The following is a 21,024-nucleotide window of genomic DNA, read 5'->3' on the forward strand; positions in this document are numbered from 1 at the left end:
GGACAAATACGACAGCAGACACGACAACGTTCCGTAATCAGAACTTAATTCTTGTACTGTACTTTATGTAATAAATCAAACACAAGAGACGGTGTGTTTTATTGGGAGATCAAAACACCGAGAAGAGAGTTGAAAATACAACGCGCATGGAGTATTTTTGACGAAATTCGAGGTATTTGGATAGCCGATGAAACGCTGTCTCGAGTGTTTGATATATCTTCTCAATCGAGGCAAAAACTATGGAGTAAACGGAGAAATAAAATCGTAAAATCTATGCTTATTTAGACCGGGTATCCAAACCTACTTCACGGTCTTGGTTTCAACTAGATGAATTATTAGGAGACCCAATCCAGGCGCAATACTCAAGCACGCAATGTTCGTGGTCTGTCTTATTGCCGGGTTTATTGCGTCCTTTCCTTTCAACCCCTTTATTCTCTTTTTCGATCTTTTCATCATGTTAAATATATAAATAACCACCTAGAACAGTGAAGGGACATTAAATAGAAAAGAAGCTAAGGTACCGGAAAAGGGCAAAAATTAAGGAATATTAAAATGGATTGCCATATGGGTTTTTGAAAAACTGTTAAGATGAACAGTTTTCAAAGTCACTTTGTTTTGTTTTCTACTTTTAATTATAACGCATGTATGACATATTTGTCCGTAATGAAGCTATGGTTTTGTCATTTAAATTGATAGAAGTAATTTCTTTGCTGACATTAAGTTTTAAAACGTGTGTTTGGCAAAACTTTATAAAATAGACTAAACTCAGCCATGACTCACAGTTCCTTCTAGTTGGTGGGCATTTTAATGCAACTCAATTCCGGGCTCAATTGATCACTCGTGTGTAAATTTAAATGTAGATAGATAATCTTTATTTAAAACACGGTCAAATTCATCAGCTAATACAACAATTTTGACCACACTACATTAACTTAACCTGATGACTCGACTGTCTATCTCATAAACCTGCCATTCACAATTGGATAAACAACTTTTGTCAAGACAATTTTTTATTTAACTATGTTTTGGGACATTTTGCATTGATACCCGGGCCATGCATGCATTCCGCTAGGTTATCAAATGTATTGGCCATTTAATCTGCCCTAGCTATATCAGGGGCGGATATAGGGGGGGGGGGGGGGGGGTGGATAGGGTGGATATCCACTCCCCATTTTTCAGTAAAAAAAAATTCGAAATGTCACTTTATTTGAAATATAAAATAAAGAAAGAAAGAAAAATTAGCTCTCGCTCATGTCTGGTTGTTGTTACGCCACGTTTCGCCGTCTGCCGCCACTTAGGGTTAGGGTTAGGGTTAGGGTTAGGGTTAGGGTTAGGGTTAGGCCCTAATGGTCTGCCATCCACCCCCCCCTTCCCCCCCCCCCTTTGAAATCCTGGATCCTCCCCTGTATATAGCGTATTTGGTGCCAGCGGCCTTAGCCACAGGGGACCCAAACGCTGTATCAGTTATACATCACTTTAAAATAAAATTGTTCTTATTTACCTGCTTTCCGGTTTCTTTTTTTTGGCTGGTTTGGGGCAACCTCGTTCCCAGGGCTTTTCCCTTAGCCCTGGGAACGAGGTTGGGTTTGGGGGCGATTTGTATCCGAGCGAAGGCGCTTTACGTTGCGAGTTTGTCCCAATGTCAATACGACGCACCTCAAGTTTCAATTATTATTGTTACCAACACCAATACTATTAACCCTCCTCGCGGAGGAGTTTCGTGTTTCAATTTAACGGTCACGAGAAGAGTAATAGATAATAAAAAATTGCGACAGACCGATTAACGTTTGAAACTCACAACGTAAACCGCCTTCGCTCTGATTCAAATCTCCCCCAAACCGGCCAAAAAGAAGACACCGGAAAGCAGGTAAATAAGAACATTTTTATTTTAAGATTATAAATAACTAATACAGCGTTTGGGTTCCCTGTGCCTTAGGTTTGCATTTCAATTGTTTCATAAGAAATACTTGATACCAAAGCGCTGCAGTCTTTTGACCTTGTGCTTTCACCTTATACAATGCATATAGGTATAACAATGACACAGTCTCTTCGAATTCGTATTATACAGCTTGTGCGTGAAACGCCTTCGGATTTGAACTGAAGGGTTATATTTATGATTTCTCCCATTACAGTTCATAACATTACTGATCGTAACTTGATTAAAAATATAACACAAACAGCGGTGATAAACATTATGAAAAATCGCATTTTATAAACTTGACGTTTCGTATGCTAAGCTACATACATTTTCAAAAGTAAGACTGTTAAAATTTGGTTAGAGCGCCCAACCGGTATCTGGGAGGCCATGGGTTCGATTCCCGTCGGGGACTCAGATTCTTTCTTTGTCCCACGCTCGTGTCATGTAGAATAATTTCTTTACTACTGATCGTGTTTATTTTGATCACATCGTAGATATCTACAATCAGGCATGTCACCCGACAGTTTACATAAAACCTTTTCCATTGTGATTTGTCCTTTTTCATATTTACACTGATTTTTCACAATCTTTTTTAAAACTTGTGGATTATCTGTGTGCCTTCGGGTTATTCCTGGCCTTGGGGATCCCTCGGGATTATTGTTAACGTCATTTGCGGTAGTCTCCAGTCTTTTTCGTGCGTACGTGGGTGAGTTTGCGGAACTATGCCGACGGGGAACTTTTAATGCGTCCTTCGAGTCACCGAAACGCTGCATAGAGAGCTTTCTCATTTTTTCAGCCCCTTCTTTGATTTCAATTTGCCTTATGATAACTTGCTCGGCCATTTTCGCTTCCTTCTCTGTGAGAGCAGATTCTTGGGGTCCGTTCCCTGCTGAAAGACTCCGGAATCGCCGCTTGTGACCCATTGCACCTTCGTACATTTTCGATTCGGCTTCAAGTCGGAAAGCCCCTGAGGTGTTGGGATCTACCCTTCGTACTCGAGAGTGTTTTTTTGACAAAACAGGAACTGGTGTGCTACATTTTCTAAAAGCAACTCGTTCCTGAAGACTGCTATCACTGTAGCTTCTACTGCTCTGAGGTCGAGAAGAAGATGGAAAGTCATGGTTCTGTCTACTGTGAGTTACTTTCCTTTTAGGAGAGGATGGCGCAGACGAAGAATTGCTAGAACTGGTTTTCGTTTTTTCAAGACCTTCTGATTTCGAATCATTTGAGCCCGAAACTCTCTCACCACAACATATTTTGTTTTTATTTGAACTGCAATCTTTGCTAGTTTCTTCTGCAAATGTAGTTTGCAAACTTAAATTGCTAAGCTGTTCAAGGCAAGGGTCAAGTTGATTATCTTGCTCAGCTCTCCATGCACCTATTTCATCAAGTGCAGTTTCTGAATGTTTTTCTTTAGTTTCGTCTTTGCTAATGTTGGCTTCTTCATTATCCTCTGATATGGACTGCATGTAACTTGTCACTGATGTAAACAAATCCGCCATGTTATGCTGTCCGAAGTTAGTGACAATGGCGACCGAGTGCCTTCTCTTTTTCGGCGCTTTACCAATGGGAGGAAGCGAACTTGATGCCAACATGTTTTCATCTCCCGTCACTTTGTCTTCGAGTTTTGACGAGACGCAAACTCGTACCACTTGCCCAGGGTTTAGTTCCTCTATCACACTTGCTCTTCGCCTCAAAGAGTTTTTTGTACGCTCAACGCCAGAGGCTGTAATCAAGTTCAGTTTGTTATTCTCATCTTCTTCGGTCTCGCAAACATTAACGTCAACAAATTTTGGTCTTTCTGGGCTCTTGTAAAACGATCGCGAGTACTTTTCTCGACGTATCTCGAACAATTTCTGGCGTGTATTTCGCTCCTTTTTCTCCAAGACTTTCATTTTAGTGTCCAACATTTTGTCTTCGACGTCGTTTTTTCTCCTGGCGAAATCACACGATTTCTCAAGTTTTAGAAATCGAAAAGTTTTGCGATTATAACTCATGGCTGCAGTAAAACTCAGCGTCAAGTGAAAATCCTTGTGAACGTGACACGATAAACCAAATGATTGAAACGAATTTGGTTTTGTACCGCGTATATCTATATCTGGGTTAATCTTATAATCGTTTGAATTGTTCTCAAAGGATATTAAGCATGTCTCAAGGGTCTTAATAAATAAAGCATTGTTTGTTTAAGGGTGTAAAAATAGAAACCAACAATATTGCCGCCTTCTTTTTAGCCGCTAAAACTTGTAGCACTGCGCAAAAAGCCTTTTTTTTCAGTTTTATAGTCAGAAGACAATTAACCGCCATGTCTTTTGTACGTAAAGTGAACGTGGCTTTTGTCTTGTTAAAATCATCTTTTTTGCATTATTACACTTAGCGTGGTAATTATATTTACTCCTGTTCTAACGACCCTTTCCTTTTAATCGATCAGTTGAAGTGGACTATTAATCGTTTGTAGTCAGCCTTTGTAGTAAGCGTAAAAAGAAAACCATATGTACAAATCAGACGAGCGGTTTCCTTTGGGTTTAGCTTTAAACAATCAATCTTTCAAAATTATCATGGCTGAAAGCAAAGTATGATCAACACTCAGTTTAATGTAAACTAAAACAATTACTTCCACAAAACATAATTACTTCTGGCCACGCTAAACAGAAATTCCACAATTAAGAATATTCTTAAATTGACTGAAACCGAATCAGCCTGCATCAATCTTTTAAAAGCAAAAATATAAATCACGCGCTCACTAATTACAATTCCACAATGTTAATGACAGTTCTAGATCTTAGGGTTAATTTGAGAAACAAATTGATTGAGCTCAGTGGACCGCACTTGAAAACAGCTTTGCAAAGAATTCTCAGCTGAAGATTGCGTCTTTTTGTTGTTTTTGCCAAACACTATACACATCAAATCAACTGATCAACTGATCATCAGTGATCATCCGTATACACATCTCTTTATTTTAGCTGAAGCATTTTTGCCTGCCATTTTAACGTTTCGTGTTCAATATTGACTACTGAAAGTTGTTATCACGATCTTTGCTATTGTTTACGTCAATTGCTGTTATTCCTGGCAAACTTATCATGTAAATTAGCTTTGCATGGACTTGTTAATGACAACAGAGTCACAAATGACAACAATTGTAAATCCAGTCAACTAGAAGTGTTTCACTCCGAATTACTGATTTCTATGCGGTTCTTTTTGTTAGTTCTAAGAATTTGGAGCTTTAATCAAATTGATTATTTTTTATTTACTTTCTTAACAATTAATTGTATTTCACTATTACGCTGTAGTATTCACTGTATTATTCTGATCAACACTTAGTTAAATGTAAACTAAAACAATTACTTTCACAAAACAGAATTACTTCTGGCCATGCTAAACAGAAATTTCTCCATTAAGAATATTCTTAAATTGACTGAAACCGAAAGCCTGCATCAATCTTTAAAAAGCAAAAATATGAATCACGCGTTCACTTCATTACAATTCCACAATGTTAATGAATTTTCTTAGGGTTAATTGAAGAAACAAATTGATTGAGCTCAGTGGACCGCACTTGAAAACAGCTTTGCAAAGAATTCTCAGCTGAAGATTGCGTCTTTTTGTTGTTTTTGCCTAACACTATACACATCCAATCCGTACTGACACATCCAAGCAATTATTTTAGCTGAAGCATTCTTTCCTGCTATTTCAACGTTTCGTGTTCAATATTTACTTCTGAAAGTTGTTATCACGATCTTTGCTATTGTTGACGTCAATTGCTGTTATTCCTGGCAAACTTATCATGTAAATTAGCTTGGCATGAGCTTAGTCACAAATGACAACAAATCCAGTCAACTAGAAGTGTTTCACTCCGAATTACTGATTTCTATGCGGTTCTTTTTGTTAGTTCTAAGAATTTGGAGCTTTATCAAATTGATTATTTTTTATTTACTTTCTTAACAATTGATTGTATCTCACTATTACGCTGTAGTATTCTGTATGAAAAGGAAGTGCGCTATTTTGGAACTATATGACAAGAAAAATCAGTGTCATGGAATAATAAACTGGTTATTCGACAGTTTTGCAGGTAACACTGATACAACGTGTAATATATGTAATGTATGTCAAACCATCAAAGAAGGTGTATGATTGAAATTGTAAGGTGATGGGACTTTCTTACTACATTATCCCTGCTTTCTCTATCTATGATGGATCGGAACCCCAAATTAAATTAAATCCAATCCAATCCAATTAAATCACAACATGTTTATAACAACTTTATTGCAATTTAAGAAGAGAAAAAAAAAACTATTGCAATAGGGTGTCGGCAGGGAGGAACCCAATCCTGATGTAGAGCCGACCCCCTCAACTTGACTTGACTTGCAACATCTACCTTATTGTTACTTATTTTCGCGGGAACTTAATTTCGCGAAAATAGAACGGGCATATTTCGCGGGACTTTATTTTCGCGATTTGGCCAAAAATACGAAATTAACATAAAAAATACGATAGAAAACTTTTGAAACAAATTTTCGCGGGTATTTTATTTCGCGATTTTTTGGAAATCGCGAAAATTGCGAAAATTAAGTCCCGCGAAAATAAGTAACAGTAAGGTAATACTGCTCACCCCAGCCATAACTATGGCATAATTTTGTTTTTTGATAGATAGAAACTTTATTAAAAATGTCATCAACCACATGTGTTTTTTTTTCGTGAAACGCAACATTCTCGTCCCCAGAGCCCACGAAGGACCGAAGGATAGTGGACTCTGGGGTAGGCTCTTACCGAAAGTGCTCGTAAAATAACATTAAACGCTTAAAGCAGTGCTTGTTTTTTGCCAAAAAAGTGCTAAAATAATGCTAATTTTTTCAAAAAGTGCTCGTGGGTTACATAAAAATGCTCACTTTTTTCCATTTTTTGTAAAGCATAGAATATTACATTTTCAGATTTTCAGTTACATTTTTCTTATTTTCTGCCTTGGCTGGCTTTCTACCATTGTTCCTCGATGACAACGTGGATGACGTCATCTTTGGAACGAGTGTGACGGACTGGGTTTCTAGAAGGCAACCGCTGACCTATCAAACCTATGCCCCAGGCCTCCTCCGCTCCTTTAACTAAAAAGAGGGCAAAATGCATTTGGGAGGCATTGGACGCCATAAATAAAGTCAGATTGTGCTTTTTAACACAAAATTATACAAATAATCAGTCGAAAATCCAAAATAATGCTAGCAGTGCTTTTTGGGATAAAATGTAAAAGAAAATGCTCGCGAAGCCAAATAATGCCAAAAAAAAGTGCTAGCACTATCGGTAATAGCCTACTCTGGGGACGAGAATGGAAACGCAAGCGCTTGCGACACAATGTACGCATGTGCATTTGGGACGATATAGTTAGACGGTGCAGCTTTACTACATGTGACAAGCCTGTTTTATGTAAATCAAACCTACAACTTGCCTGCGATTGTCCTGAATCACAGTCTTGGGCAACCTCGTTCCCAGGGCTTTTCCCTTGGTAATTTAACCCACCCGTTCCAAATTACCAAGGGAAAAGCCCTGGGAACGAGGTTGGGTCGTGGGATTTTGAAACACGTTTTAGAGCCCCACGTAATGTAGTAATAGTTGTATGACAGTTTTGTATGACGTGAAAAAACGCGCGCTATATGTACAAAAGTCGCATGTAACAAAGTTGTAGTACTGTCATATTAATCAGCCGTTTGCAAAGTTTTCTAGGATGGCATTGCATTTCTCTGTCCTTGCCAACGCACGATCAAGCTTATTATGGGAGGAAAATATTTGTAAAACTATATATCAGTAAATCAATAAAATGCTTAATATGGGACAATCAGATAAAGCCTCTACTTTTTAAATGAGTTCATAACATGCGCTCTCTATTGTTGGTTCAAACTGAAAACCAAAAAGAGTAAAAATAACATGTTCAGCAAACAATGATGATCACCGAATAAACGGGGCAGTGCTACATTGTTCCAGACTAAAACAAATTGAAAAAAAAAAACCCATCGTGTTCAGTAAAAATTTCTCAAGCCATGCCCTTTATAACACGATGATGCGTACCCATTACGCCAATACATGTATATTGTATTAAAATCATTAGCAAAATTAAAAACTAACAACCCTTGTAACATGTCTAAAACCTTTGCTTTTTAATACGCACCCCTTTCTTTTATCCCCTCGAAAGATTTTAACCCTAGAAAATTCTCTGGATTTGTACGTACATTATCTGCTTTGTGGTTAGTACCCCTTACCCCCTCCTCAAGACGGTATATCAAAGGAAAGTGAACGTTTGCAATTACGTTCCTAGACTTAAAAGCCTCTGTATTTTAGAGATATCGATGCACGAATTGAGAGATTTAGCGAGAGGCGTGGAACTTGCGCGCAAAATGTTCTCTCTCGATCCAGATCCATCTTGGACGCCGCGTTTCGCCCAAAGTCAAACTCACGATAAACTGCACTTCAATTGGAAACTCGACTTTTCCAATCATAAATTGGCAGCATATCATGCCGGGCATAAAAAGTTAGGCGGAAATATTTATATAAAACAGGTTCAAAAATGTCTCTTCCGTGATTGGTAGAAAGAAGTGTCGTCATTACATGAGAGAAAGTTTGTACAAATGAATCGTACGCGCGCGTTATCCTTCGACGGAGTTTCGCACGCGTACGCGCTCCCCGGGGGGGGGGGGGTACTCGAAAAAGTTTTGTACGGGGAGGCTCGGCCCGGATATCTAACCCCTTACCCTTTTATATACCATTTTGATTGAAAAGGTACCCCTTTTGTATACCTTTTATTGCCAAAAGGCACCCCTTTCATATACCTACACGACATCACATTAACCTAAAACAGGAAGTTTTCTTGTCATTTTTATGTAGCGCTAAATAAATTACGACGATACAGCCAAAAGTTGCGTCTGCTCGAAATATTTAATGTAAAGGCCTTTTAAAATATCATTATGGCAGATTTCCCTACCCTTTCATATACCTAAACTTGTGAAATCCCTACCCGTTTATATACCTGGAGCCTGAAAAAGGTACCCCTTTCGGGCGGAGCCTCCCCGTATAGGCCAGTATATGGAGTACCCCCCCGGGACGCGCTCTTCGTGGAGTAATCCATGTATGTATATCTCGTTAGCCATCCGTGAAACTGCGTCTAATCCTATACTGAAAATCACGAAAGAAAACCTCATCAACTATTAAAGCAAGTGGCAGGCAATTCACGCATTATTCTACACATGCAATATACATCAAAGCCTTTAATGACGTTTCAATACGATGTAACAGTTGCAGGTTTTATGTTGTTCCAGCTTGTGTGCGGCAGGTTTACGTTTTCGCTCAGCAGTGAACAGAGACGGGTTAATAAAAAAGCTGTTAAACACGGTGATAATCCACGGTCCGTGAGAGGTATGGAGTTTATTCTTCACTGGATTATCCATAAATCGTCTTTACAACTGTACCCACCGCTGGGTCATCAACAACAAGCGATCCACAAAATGCCAAAGTATTAGAGTCGGGAAAATCGATCACAAGTATTTATAGATTAATTACAAGGGGAAAAAGCAATCAAAGCAACTGACAATTTATGTAAAAGAACGTTTGACGAGCTAACAGAGTACAAAATAGCTTTCAGCATTTTGTACGACTTGTCCACCACATGATGCCTTCCAGTGGATCTGCGGGATTGTAATGAAATAACTGACTGACTGAGGCAAGCCACCCATCTTTTTCGAGTCTTTTTGGCGGCCGAAAATTGAGAGTAAAGTTACAAAGTTGTGTACAATTTATCAGTTAGTTTCTATTTTATACAACTGTGATAAAAGTTGCCTGGAATGTGTGACGTAGTAAAGCCGGCTGAAGAAGACTTGCTTCTCAAGGTAACAAAAAAACGATTAAAAACTTTAAGCCGCTTCGATGTGGTGATTCCGTCATTATGTGAAAACTACGGGGCCGAAAAATTTTGATTGCGTTCACAGCTTATAGAGTTGTTTTATACAAATAAACTTTGTACCCATGAAGCAGTAGAAAAAAAAAACGCACACAAAGACGTAGTCACTTCGACCTGTACCAACAGTTTTTTTTTTTTACAAAAGTTTAGTTTGCTGTTTAAAGTGCAGAGTATAGAGATTATAAACCATTGGTCAAGTGCGTTGTTTTGCCGACAGACTAATCCTTGTCTGGAAGGAAACGATCATCTTGTACTCACGGAAAACAACGCATTAAAGGATGAATGAACAATTTGATAACATTAGGGATTCTGTTTGCAACTTGTTCCACGTTGTTAATGAAGTAAAAAGGTGTAAATTCCTAAAGCAACAACTCTGATAACCTAAAGTAAACTTCGTCTAGGACATTTGTACTGAAATAAAGTAGTTTTTTTTACTGGAAACTTTCTGACCATAAAAAGATAGTGTAACTTCAGTTCTGGTTTAATTTCTCCTGAAAATTTTTTGCCGACTACGAATCATTTCTCCACTAGTTTGAAATTCCTGTTAACGGAGAGATTATGATAACCAGGGGTTCTACCCGGGGGGGGGGGGGGGATTCTACCTTACTGTTTAGTAGTAATCATGGTGTACTAACTAACTTTTTAGCTCGTTTTGGTTAACTACTATGTCGATCCGACATACACCCCTTCAGAAGTTTTTGGATAAAAAGGTGTTCATCTAGACCTGAAGTATTGAAACAATGACTTTCAAAATTCAAGTTCTCCGTTTTCTGCAAGTTTGGTTGGAATTTCAGGAAAAAATTCCTTATGTCCTCAGTAGTTTACAACCCGGGGTTTGGAAGTCTTGCGTTTCACAAAAATGCCAGATGTATAAAAACACTTCAAGCTTCAAAGTCTCAAAAAGAAATTAAGGAAAGCTGCAGAGAAAGAGATCTGGGCTCAATGAGAGCTGATTGTCCAATACTGAGACAATTGCGAATCTATGTCCTCTGAAACCATTTGATTTACAGTTGAACCCCGGTAACTCGAACCCTGAGGAAAACGAAAAACAGCGGTTAGGGGGGGTAACGGAAAAAAAAAAAGAGGGAAAGGGGGGGGGGGGGGGGGGGGTTTTGCATTCTACATTTTAAGGATTGCTCAAACGAATGACACATGTTTTTGGACAAGAAACATCTGTGAGGTCTTTTATTTTCAACAACATCGCCAACCACACGAGTTTACTCAAGGGTCTCCCAATGTTTTCTAAGCCACTTGTGTCGTGTAATAATATTTTGAAAGCGGACTAAATGGTGAGCGCGTGTTGAAAAGAGGTTTTTGTGAGGGTAAATCGACTCCGTCAACAATTTGGCACTCCATTTCCACGCCACAAACCATTATGTTGTCTATTATCACTCCAGCGCGTATGACAACGTATAACCCAATGGTTAATTACTTCAATTGTGCGACTTGCCGACAAAAAAAAAAATACCGCCCGGGGCAATACCATAACCCCGAGTACATGAGCGTCGAAGATGAACAATATCAACACTTAAGAGAATTATGAGTTTGTTTTCCTTCACAAAGTAATCACAAGTCTGAGTACGTTTAATGGTTTTAAAAAGTTTAATTTTGAGTTGACATCATTTTCACAGCCAATCCGGCCCCGTCAAAGCTCATATGGAAAAAAAATTTAGGACAATTTACCAGCAGTATTGCTCATGAGGGTCATCAGGAAAAAATTACTCGTATGACAATTTAATGAATTTCTGCTTGCTACAATAATTGTCTGGAATAATAAAATCCAATACTTACAGGAAAAGAGTTGATAGCAAAATAACACTATTGGAGGTTTGCAGGAGTTATTTTAGCGGGATAACAGCTTGTTCAGAAGTGTTGTTTTCAAATTATCGCTTTGCCGGCTGTCTGGTGTCTCGTCCTTATGCGGTGAAATCAGTGTTTCGTCATCGCTCATGGAAACTTCTGGTTTGTCTGTTTTGTCTGGCTAATTACGCTAAACACCGGAAACTTCACGCTGAAGCAGTTGGCTGGTGATTGGAGAGGAACCGGGCGATAACAGTCTCGTATTCCCACGCTCCACGGGTGGACAAGGCGGCACTTTTGATGCCGGTTAGGTTGCTCATCATAGGAGCGTTCTCTGGTATTTCCGAGGAGAGTGATGACTGTGGTGTATAATAAATCTAATTATCACGGTTAATTGATATAATCAGAAGATAGCCTCCATCATAAATTAGACATCTTGTAAAGTCGTTTTCACTCTGGCCCCGACTCGCTGTGTAGCGTTCCAAGACAAATCATAGTTTTAAACTGTCATGCATCACACGGGATCACACGCAAATGGCAATCTATCTTCTCGAGCGAACGCCTTCTCCGTTGAGTCGCTGATTTCCTCCGAGCACACAAACCAACAGACATTGTCCACAAGAATGGCAGCTTCGACAGGTCGTGGATCACCCGAGAACTCTGAACAAGGTGATTTTTTTAGGCAATCGGGTGGTCGAAGTCACACGCATTTCAATTCGACCCGCCAACCTCAATGTTTCTTCCTTCTCTGCTTTCAGATCTGGCTACCGAAGCTCTAGGTTCAATGCAAGCCATGCAAAGCCGTGTTGGATCTACAGAAACTTTGGAATGCGAAGACATCACCATCGAGCTGCAAATGAGGGATTTGTGGCAGCGTTTCTTTGAGCTGGGCACCGAAATGATAATTACCAAAGCAGGCAGGTAGGGGTAATAAGAGCTATTTAAACTTCTGCCATTATCTTTATGAAGTGGTTTTAAAAAGAAATTGGCTTTAGGACCGCTGCCTTGACTAGGTAGTAATTTAGAATGGACTTTTAATCCTAACAAACAGCAGAGCTACGCAGCCAAATATTAACGGAAATGAGTTCAATGAGGAACAAAATTGACGTTCATTTGGGCGTTTCTTTTCTGAATGAATCAGGACACGAAGACGATAGGAGATGTCGTGCGGGATTAAGGCTGAAGAAGACAGCACCAAGACCCGCTCGCTCCACGCAGTCATAACATTAGGAATCATTTTCCTTCAAAGAATCTTGTTACTGTACAGTTGATCGCTTCAACTACAGAAGCTCGGAAATACTAGAGATTTCTTAAGGATCTAAACAACTGATAAGTCCTTTTAAGCTCTTCCGTTTTTCACACTCCTGCTTTCTGTATCGCTGCGCAGTCAGATCGATGGAAACGTTAGTATAATTTGTCCTTGCGGGTCAGCTAGTTGCAAACGGTGTTCTAACGCTAGTAGCCATTAAATGCTAGAATTTCGTTGTTTTAAGAAGGTCGGAGTAGGCACTAGATCAAAGAGAAACGAAAACAGAGCGCATCATTTAATCATTTGCTTAATTGCCAACGAGTTAACTAAAAATTGTCAGATGACACTGGTTTATTTTATAAGGGTTCAAAATACTCTTCAAACAAATTCCGTGCCTAGTTCAGATGTGGAAAATGCTTCTCGAGATTAAAATAAATGTCTTCCACGGACAAGAAAATTGTCATATTCTAGATGGTCTGCTTTGGTAGGCTTCAGAAATTTACTGTTTTTCGTAAAAAATATTTGGCTTAGTCTTGTACGATTCTACAAAAATCCCTGTACGTAGCCCTGAACAAGCCTTTATTAAAAGCACTTATCGTATCGAAATCATCAACCAAAAAATTGTTTCCTAATTGTCTTAAAACTGACGCGGAAAATTTCTATTTTTACCCGCCTTTACCCCGGTTTATCAGTTGGAACGATTAAACTGATGAAATGATCTCTTTCATGATTGGAGTACTTCACACTTCAAAAAAGCTGTTCCATCTCAAAGGTAGTTACGATAACCTTAAACCTATTGTATCACATACAGATGAAATACTTCTAGTCAAATGGACTTTGGCATTCTTATACCACAATGCAAGCCCCTTCTTTTGGAATGAGACACCCGTTCCACCCGTCCCGATCAGATCACACACTCAAAACTTTATTGCCATGAAAAGCAGCAAGAAATTACACAAATTAACTAAAAGACTGCCCTGGTATAAAAGGTTATCCTGAATGATAAAAGAACCAAACAAGCTGGTAAACAGGACAAGAAATGTTCTAATTACACAAGTTGAAAGGTCGTGGAATGAAGCATGTCATCTAACACAATCCGTGTCAAGTAGGAAAGAATGCGAACAACAACATATAACATTACCCAATCGTTACTTTGTTTCGGTATGAGGACTTCTCACTATAAGGCATGCATTAAACTTTTATTAAAAACGTATTCCTGATTTATGATATTTTGTCTTTCAATTTGTACTTTTATTCTTTTTGCTCTGTTTTGTTTTCTAATAACTTATGTTTTTGCTTGACAATGGGTGATACATGTATTCGTCATTTCTGCAACTTACGCCGAATGCCTCAGTTCTTTCGGTGGGTGCAATTGGTTTTCAAATGCTGCTGGTGATTGCGAGGAATTTCCACGAAATTCGGAAACCGTACCCAGATTGAAGATTCAGTTTTCGGCGCACATGACCGAGACAAAAACAGCACTCTGAGAGAGACAATAAAATGACCTCAGTCATGACAAATTAGCGACATGAACATATGAAAATGGTTTAGGTTCTGTGTTTTCATAAAAGAATTACATCTTGTATTTTTTGTACAATTCTAATATATCGTTATGTAAAAATATTGCCGGTCTTTCAAATTCTCATGGTTTTTTTTTTCTTCGTAAGTGTTTCCCAAAAGTCGCACATGATGTAGGGAAGAAAACAACGATAACCTCTTTTCTTTTGGCAAATGTAACATTTAACATTTAGCCTGGGTTGAAGCTCCCACTGAGAATTGAAATTCACTGACAAAGCTTTCATTCTTCATGTTCTAGGCGCATGTTTCCCGCCATCCGTGTCAAGGTTTCAGGACTGGATCCCAAAAGTTACTACATGCTTATGATGGATGTGGTACCGCTTGACAACAAACGCTACAGGTGAGAGATTCGGCTGTCATTACTTTTAAGGGACTCGCGCTATATAGAGAAAACAACTGCCTAAATGCACACGCAAAATGGCGTAAACAAATGACGAATTTAGACTACGCGATTCCTGTAAAAGAACGAAGAAATTTGTATGTACAGAGGTCGCGCTACGATGAACTTTTGATTTGATATTGCCGTCTTTTTCTGGCTCTAAATTTGTTAATTAAAAAAAAAATTGTTAATTCTAACTTTAAAAAATTGGAAAGCCAGAGACTCTACTGCTTTAATGGGAGTCTTGTGGGAGCATAACATGGACCACTCACAAGACGCTGTAAATTTGTAGGAAAAATTTTCAGCTATCAAAACCATTTGGCCATGAAACTCAGCCCCAGCTGCATATGAAATAAACTAACGAAGAACACTTAAATCATCTCCACGTCAGTTACTGAAATTCCAATAGTATATTTGTACAACCAAACTCTTGGATGTTTGACCCGAGGCGAAGTTTCCATTATAGAGGCTCCCTTCTATAGTATTGCTTCAAAACCGTATAGGACAAGGTAACTCTCTGGGATGTGCAAAAAGAAGGTCAAAGCGCATTTTTTCTGCTTTGGGTACTCGCATGACAAATGAAAACTATGTATTTTGTTATTTTACTGGTGATTTTTCGTGTCTAAATACTGAAACTATGTACGTATGTATTACGTACCTTAAATTCAGTAATAACATCGTCCACAGGTACGCGTATCACAGTTCCAAGTGGGTTGTGGCGGGAAATGCTGACGCGCCCATGCCAGGCCGCGTGTATATTCACCCAGATTCTCCCGCGCTTGGCGAGGAGTGGATGAGACAAGTTGTTTCTTTCGATAAAGTCAAACTGACCAATAACGAGCTTGATCAACAAGGACATGTAAGTTACTGGAGAAAGGGTTTCCGTTGAACGTTTTACAAACATTTAAGTAATTAGTATTGCTATGAAACTTTACAGTGGTCATTTTCAAGTGAATGTCATCTTTCGTAAGCACTCTTCCCTACAACAAAAGGAGTTTGTTAACCTCTGTGAACACAATGACCATAATAATATAATAACTGTGCCTATAGTTTTTCAATATATATACGAGAGGACTGATAAATTCCCTTGTTATATATATATCTCTTTCGTTTTTTATTTTTAGATTATCCTGCACTCCATGCACAAATATCAACCGAGAATTCACATTATTAAAAAGAAAGACACATCCGACACGGTCGCAGTGGACGTGGAGAGACCTTCTTCTTTGAAAAAGACGTTCGTCTTCCCTGACACCGTTTTTACGACGGTCACCGCGTACCAGAATCAACAGGTAACACGTGATTAAACCGTGCGCAAATATGACAGAGGTGTATTTTAACAATGGGCTGCAAGCTCGAAGTTTCTATCGCCAGATATCAAACTCGATAGAAACTATAAATGAGCAGTCTGATCGTTTTAGCATAAGCCAGTTAGTAATCTGCTAAGCACAGAATATCAATTAGTTTAAGTTTATTGATCGTTTTGTTTGATGCTTTCCCTCCCGTGGCTGATTACCGACTTAAAGGCGGCCCCTGCGTGGCCAATTACATTTTGCAAGTTTGCCCGTAATCGTTTACTGACTCATGCTAACAAGGAATGTAAAATTCGTTTAGGGAAACTAATTATTTGATTGAAAGAGCACGTTGAAACTATGGTTGTTTCTGTTGTTACGATTTGTTGCGAATGGCAGAATTCAATGTATCGAAGTGCTTGCACAAGGAGATAATTCAATGCTAAACAAGGAGAATAAAAGAAGGATTCGGTCGTTTAATTGACAGAACTATGGCAGTCAAAGAGAAAAACGGCTTAGCCTGCGTTGCAAGAGGGTTTTGTGACACGTTCGGCTGAACCGTAGGCTAGAAAAACCTATGACAACATCAAATCAAAGTCATCATCATCTGCTTCCTTATGTCTCCTCTGGGAGAATAGGGCCTTACAAATCAAAGTAGTACGTGTCTATGAGTTAACTAAATATGACGTCAAAGAAATTATCATTGATTAAGGGATGTGTAGGGTATTCGCTCAGCGTTTTATTCTCTGTTGTCTTTTGGTAAAAAAGAAAGCACTGAACTCATCAACAATAGCAAAACAACAATGAGCTTATCATTGGCCCTGCTGTATTTATTCACCCTTGGCCAGAAATAGTTGGAAAATAAGTAAAAATAGACTTGATTAACGTAATTTCACACCAGTAAATTCCATTTAGGAAAATTTCAGTACAGAATTCCTTTGATTCCCTACATTAAGCTTTTATTTCTCGACCCTTTATAGTCAAGCTTGTGTGAGCAATATTGCTTCAAAGCTCAAAGTTGAAAGGGAGAATGGTTTGAGAGAAGAAGAAAATTATGGTAATTAACCAAATGTTTTCCATCGAAATAGCACGTTTTATCAGTATGGTCATCTACAAGGTTAAAGACCTTAAACGGCTTCCTTTTGGTCTCTTAAAAAAACTTCTGTTTTTCTCATCACAAATATAACCGTGTGTGTGGGCAGTTACTACAATAAGTCATTTGTTTCTCAACTGCGCAACTACTTGGTAAAATCTCAAGTATAAATTTTATATTCTGTCTCTTCTTTTTCTTTCTAAATTTTGTATTTAGAGAGTCTTTGGTATTGTCTTTTAAAAACCGCTGCACTTAAGTCGGCGATTAGTCATTCAAATTGTGGTGAAAGCATTAAAACAACAACTTCACACAAGGCGCTGAGAGTATATGTTTTCCTTTGAACAGGCGCTAACAGTATGTTTTTACAATTCTCTCTCTGTAAACACATCTTGGCCGGAATTATTGAAATTCTCGTCGGCACGTTACTCCGCCGCTTACTCGTTGATTGCTCAATCGATGCACTGATAATGGACTCGGTGCCTTTGAACTTGGAAACGTTTTACATCAATTTTGTTAATGGCGGCAATTAGGACTCATTTGTCTCCTCGCCGGCGCACTTTAGTGACAATGAACGTGTTTTTATGACGTTGTTTTGTGAGTAAACGACAAGGCATTTGCTCAATTCACGTAGCGGCTGTATTAAAAATCGCGATCTTTTACTAAGAAAAGGGTTTGTATTATATATTCTCTCTTGAAAACCTCACAAACAAGCGTTTTTGCTTTCTTTTGTCTGAAAGAAATTTATACTACTCATGCGCAATCGTTCTAATTTTACAATCTCATCCAGGTAACTTTAGCAATGAAAATAAACCTAAGGAAACAAATTATCCGCTTGTTGGTTATGGAACTGAGTGTCCGTATTAAAGAGGTAGAGTTAATACGAATTTTGGTTTTTGTGTGGCCAAGACAACTGTGCGCAATATAGAGCCTTCTTGCCTTGAAGGTCCGCGACTTTGTATGAATGGCAGGAATTAGATAAACTTGTTCTTAAATAGCTCTCGCGCTCTAGTCGCGCTCGGCTCGTTCGCTTGACTTGTAAGCAAGTCTAATTGGTTTGGTAAGAGGATTGTTTCTGAGAGGTTATCTGAATCGGATGATTTATATCTTTCTGTTTCTTGCGATTATTTAAGGCTGCATTAATATGAGGCGTTGCTTGCATTGAGAGATACGTATAGGGAATGTAATTTTAATTTTATGTAATTTTATTTACCCACTTAATACAGAAGAGCTTTCAGGAGGCCGTTATTAAGTGTACGCGTATCAAAATGGAATTTGAATTTGGGAAGTTGGGTTTTGTTTAGGAAAGAAAACCGAAGAAGAAGAACTGAAACCCTCCGAGCAAGGACAAGAACCAACAAAAAAACCGAACAACATTATAGTGCCAGGTCCAGAATTCGAACCCGGGCCAAAATGACCATAATGAGAGGCGAGTGTTCTCTCAACTTAACCTGCGATCAGGCTTTTTTTTCGCAGCAGAGGGGTCACCTCTGCTCCCATATGCAGTTTTAAATTATCAAGTGGCCCACGGTTTCGTTTTCTTCCTTTATACTCATCAGGCCCTAAGATATGATGTTTTTTCTCTCAGATTACTCGATTAAAGATTGACAGTAACCCATTTGCAAAAGGATTTAGAGACTCAGGCAGAGTAAGGTTAGTGCACGACAAAGCTGATCATGTTTGATACGAATCTTTCTCAAAGGAGCTTCTCGGAATTTTTGGTAGGAGAGTGCCGCCCGTTTCACAATACACTTACCCTATTTCAGCCCAACATATATGATTTTCCATAACCGTATTTTAGACCCGATCTATAAAATCTATTCCTTGTTTGATATGCACCCAGAACCAAGATCAGTTCACATATTTTGCAGGAGCCGCTTTACATATGGACTACATCTTTTAAGTTTTTACCCTTTTTATTTTTTTTTTATTTGAAAGCACTTCATAAGCGCTGAGGACTAAAAAGCAAATCTTTACCCCAATGTCAGACCAACGCAGCTGGGGCACTTATCCATATAATCTATATTACCCAGTGAATATGGGGGAGCATGTAAACCTCCCCTCTTTTGGGGGTTTTGAAAGTAGGGATACATATAAAAAAATTTTTTTGGGGTCAAAAAAAAAAAAAAAAAACAATTTTTAAAAAAAAAGGTGTATATTTTTATCAAAAAAATGGGCAAACGTCTGGGGGTGGTGGTGGTGGTGGTGGTGGTGGGGGGGGGGGGGGGGGGGGTGGAAGTATTGAGATGTATGTCCATTCTTATCAGTGCCGTCCACGTCAACAGTAAGCTGTTAATTTTACATTCTGCTCATAGTTGCTGATCCGATTCATTTAATCACCGAGAGTAGAGTTTAAAAAGAGATTAGCTAGGCGGCATAAATAAAACTTACGAAGATGATAAGAAATTTTAAATTATACTATATAAAAAACGCATTTCTGCAGATTGAAATGCCTTGAATACTGATTGACGAGATATGTCGTATCTTACTGTTGTCTTTAATAAAAACACTTAAAGACTTTTTTGTCGAAAATCATAATTTTATTTTACTGTTGAACAGAGATCCTATGGAGGAGATAATGCAAGCTTACTCATACTACAGACCAGCAACTGGAAGAACTTTGCTTTATTCGAATTTTGGAAGAGATGAACAGCTAAGCCCTGGTAAGTAAGTCATTAGAGAAACACTGATGCTCAAAATAATCAATGTTACTGAGACGTTGGCAAGATTGGGATAATGTGGTTAAACATTTTGGGTGGTTTTATGGTTGAGAGCAAGCTATTAAGAGAATAATTTGCAAAATATTTTGTCTTTTTGTTGCAGATCAAGGTTCGTGTTCCCAGCATGCATCAGTGGCAGTACCTACTCCTTACCAGAGCGTTCCCATGAGTCCATCGATGCCTCCTCAGACGCCAACATGTCACTCAAATACCGCTTTCACGGCCTTTAATGGGCATGCGTGTTTATCGTCCCTTCCACACGGTGCCATGGTACCCACGCAATATCACATGACTCCTTATTGCTCAGCAACAGAAACATACGGGACATTTAGTCACGGGTTCCACTCAGCAGTGTCGCCCTTTTCACCATGCGCGGCAAATGGTGTGGTCAGCCAATCAGATAACAGCTTACCAATGGGCCCGATTGTCAGTCATCAAACAAATGGTTTCCAAGGAAATGCCTACGCTTCTGCGCATACGTTTACCACACATACAGTATAACAACTTTTTTTGTTTGGTAAAAGAACTCTTATTGAAGCGAATGAGTTTGAAAATTCTCGGTTTTCAATCGCACTCATTTATTGTTATTTTATTGCCTATATTATCAAGCTTTGTCAATTAATTAAGTATTTGCTGCTATTGATCAGACTTGTCGGTGTAAATATTAATAGTTTTATTGCTGTACAGTGTATTTGTTAAATTGTATCTGTAGTTTGTGGACTTATTTTATTAATATTAAAAGACATGCCAGTTTCGATAATTAAACTGTACACACAAATCAATTGTAAATATGAATAGTGACCGCTAACAAATAAATTCAAAACCTTTGAGTCGTTTGAAAACGTTTATAGTCAGCTCATTTCCAAACGGGTACTATAGTTACCATACTAGTTCCAATTTTTTTTATACTATATTTTAATTATTTTCATGCGCTTTATTAATGAGCCTCTGGCTCGGATAGAACGAGGTCAACCTCATCCTTCACCCCGCGCCATGACATTAATAAATTGATTGATTAATTGATTGGTTCTTTTACGCCGCTTATAAGCCCTTTCAGATATATGCTCCCCC

At 38.6% G+C, this 21,024-nt stretch overlaps 1 protein-coding gene across 1 annotated transcript; it reads left to right on the forward strand.

The window, feature by feature from the left end:
• The first annotated feature begins 11,943 nt into the window (after positions 1 to 11,943).
• LOC144658582 (T-box transcription factor TBX15-like) lies at positions 11,944 to 20,799 on the forward strand. The gene is made up of 8 exons (XM_078519026.1): positions 11,944 to 12,314; positions 12,404 to 12,566; positions 14,711 to 14,812; positions 15,539 to 15,710; positions 15,976 to 16,143; positions 18,822 to 18,886; positions 19,793 to 19,896; positions 20,057 to 20,799. Exons 1-8 carry the CDS (start codon positions 12,155 to 12,157, stop codon positions 20,452 to 20,454), a joined length of 1,332 nt encoding a protein of 443 aa, XP_078375152.1. The 5' UTR covers positions 11,944 to 12,154; the 3' UTR covers positions 20,455 to 20,799.
• The last annotated feature ends 225 nt before the right edge of the window (positions 20,800 to 21,024 follow it).

This window comes from Oculina patagonica, chromosome 6 (assembly GCF_052425735.1).
Source record: "Oculina patagonica isolate OP01 chromosome 6, crgOcupat, whole genome shotgun sequence".
In the NCBI taxonomy this organism is placed as follows: domain Eukaryota; kingdom Metazoa; phylum Cnidaria; class Anthozoa; order Scleractinia; family Oculinidae; genus Oculina; species Oculina patagonica.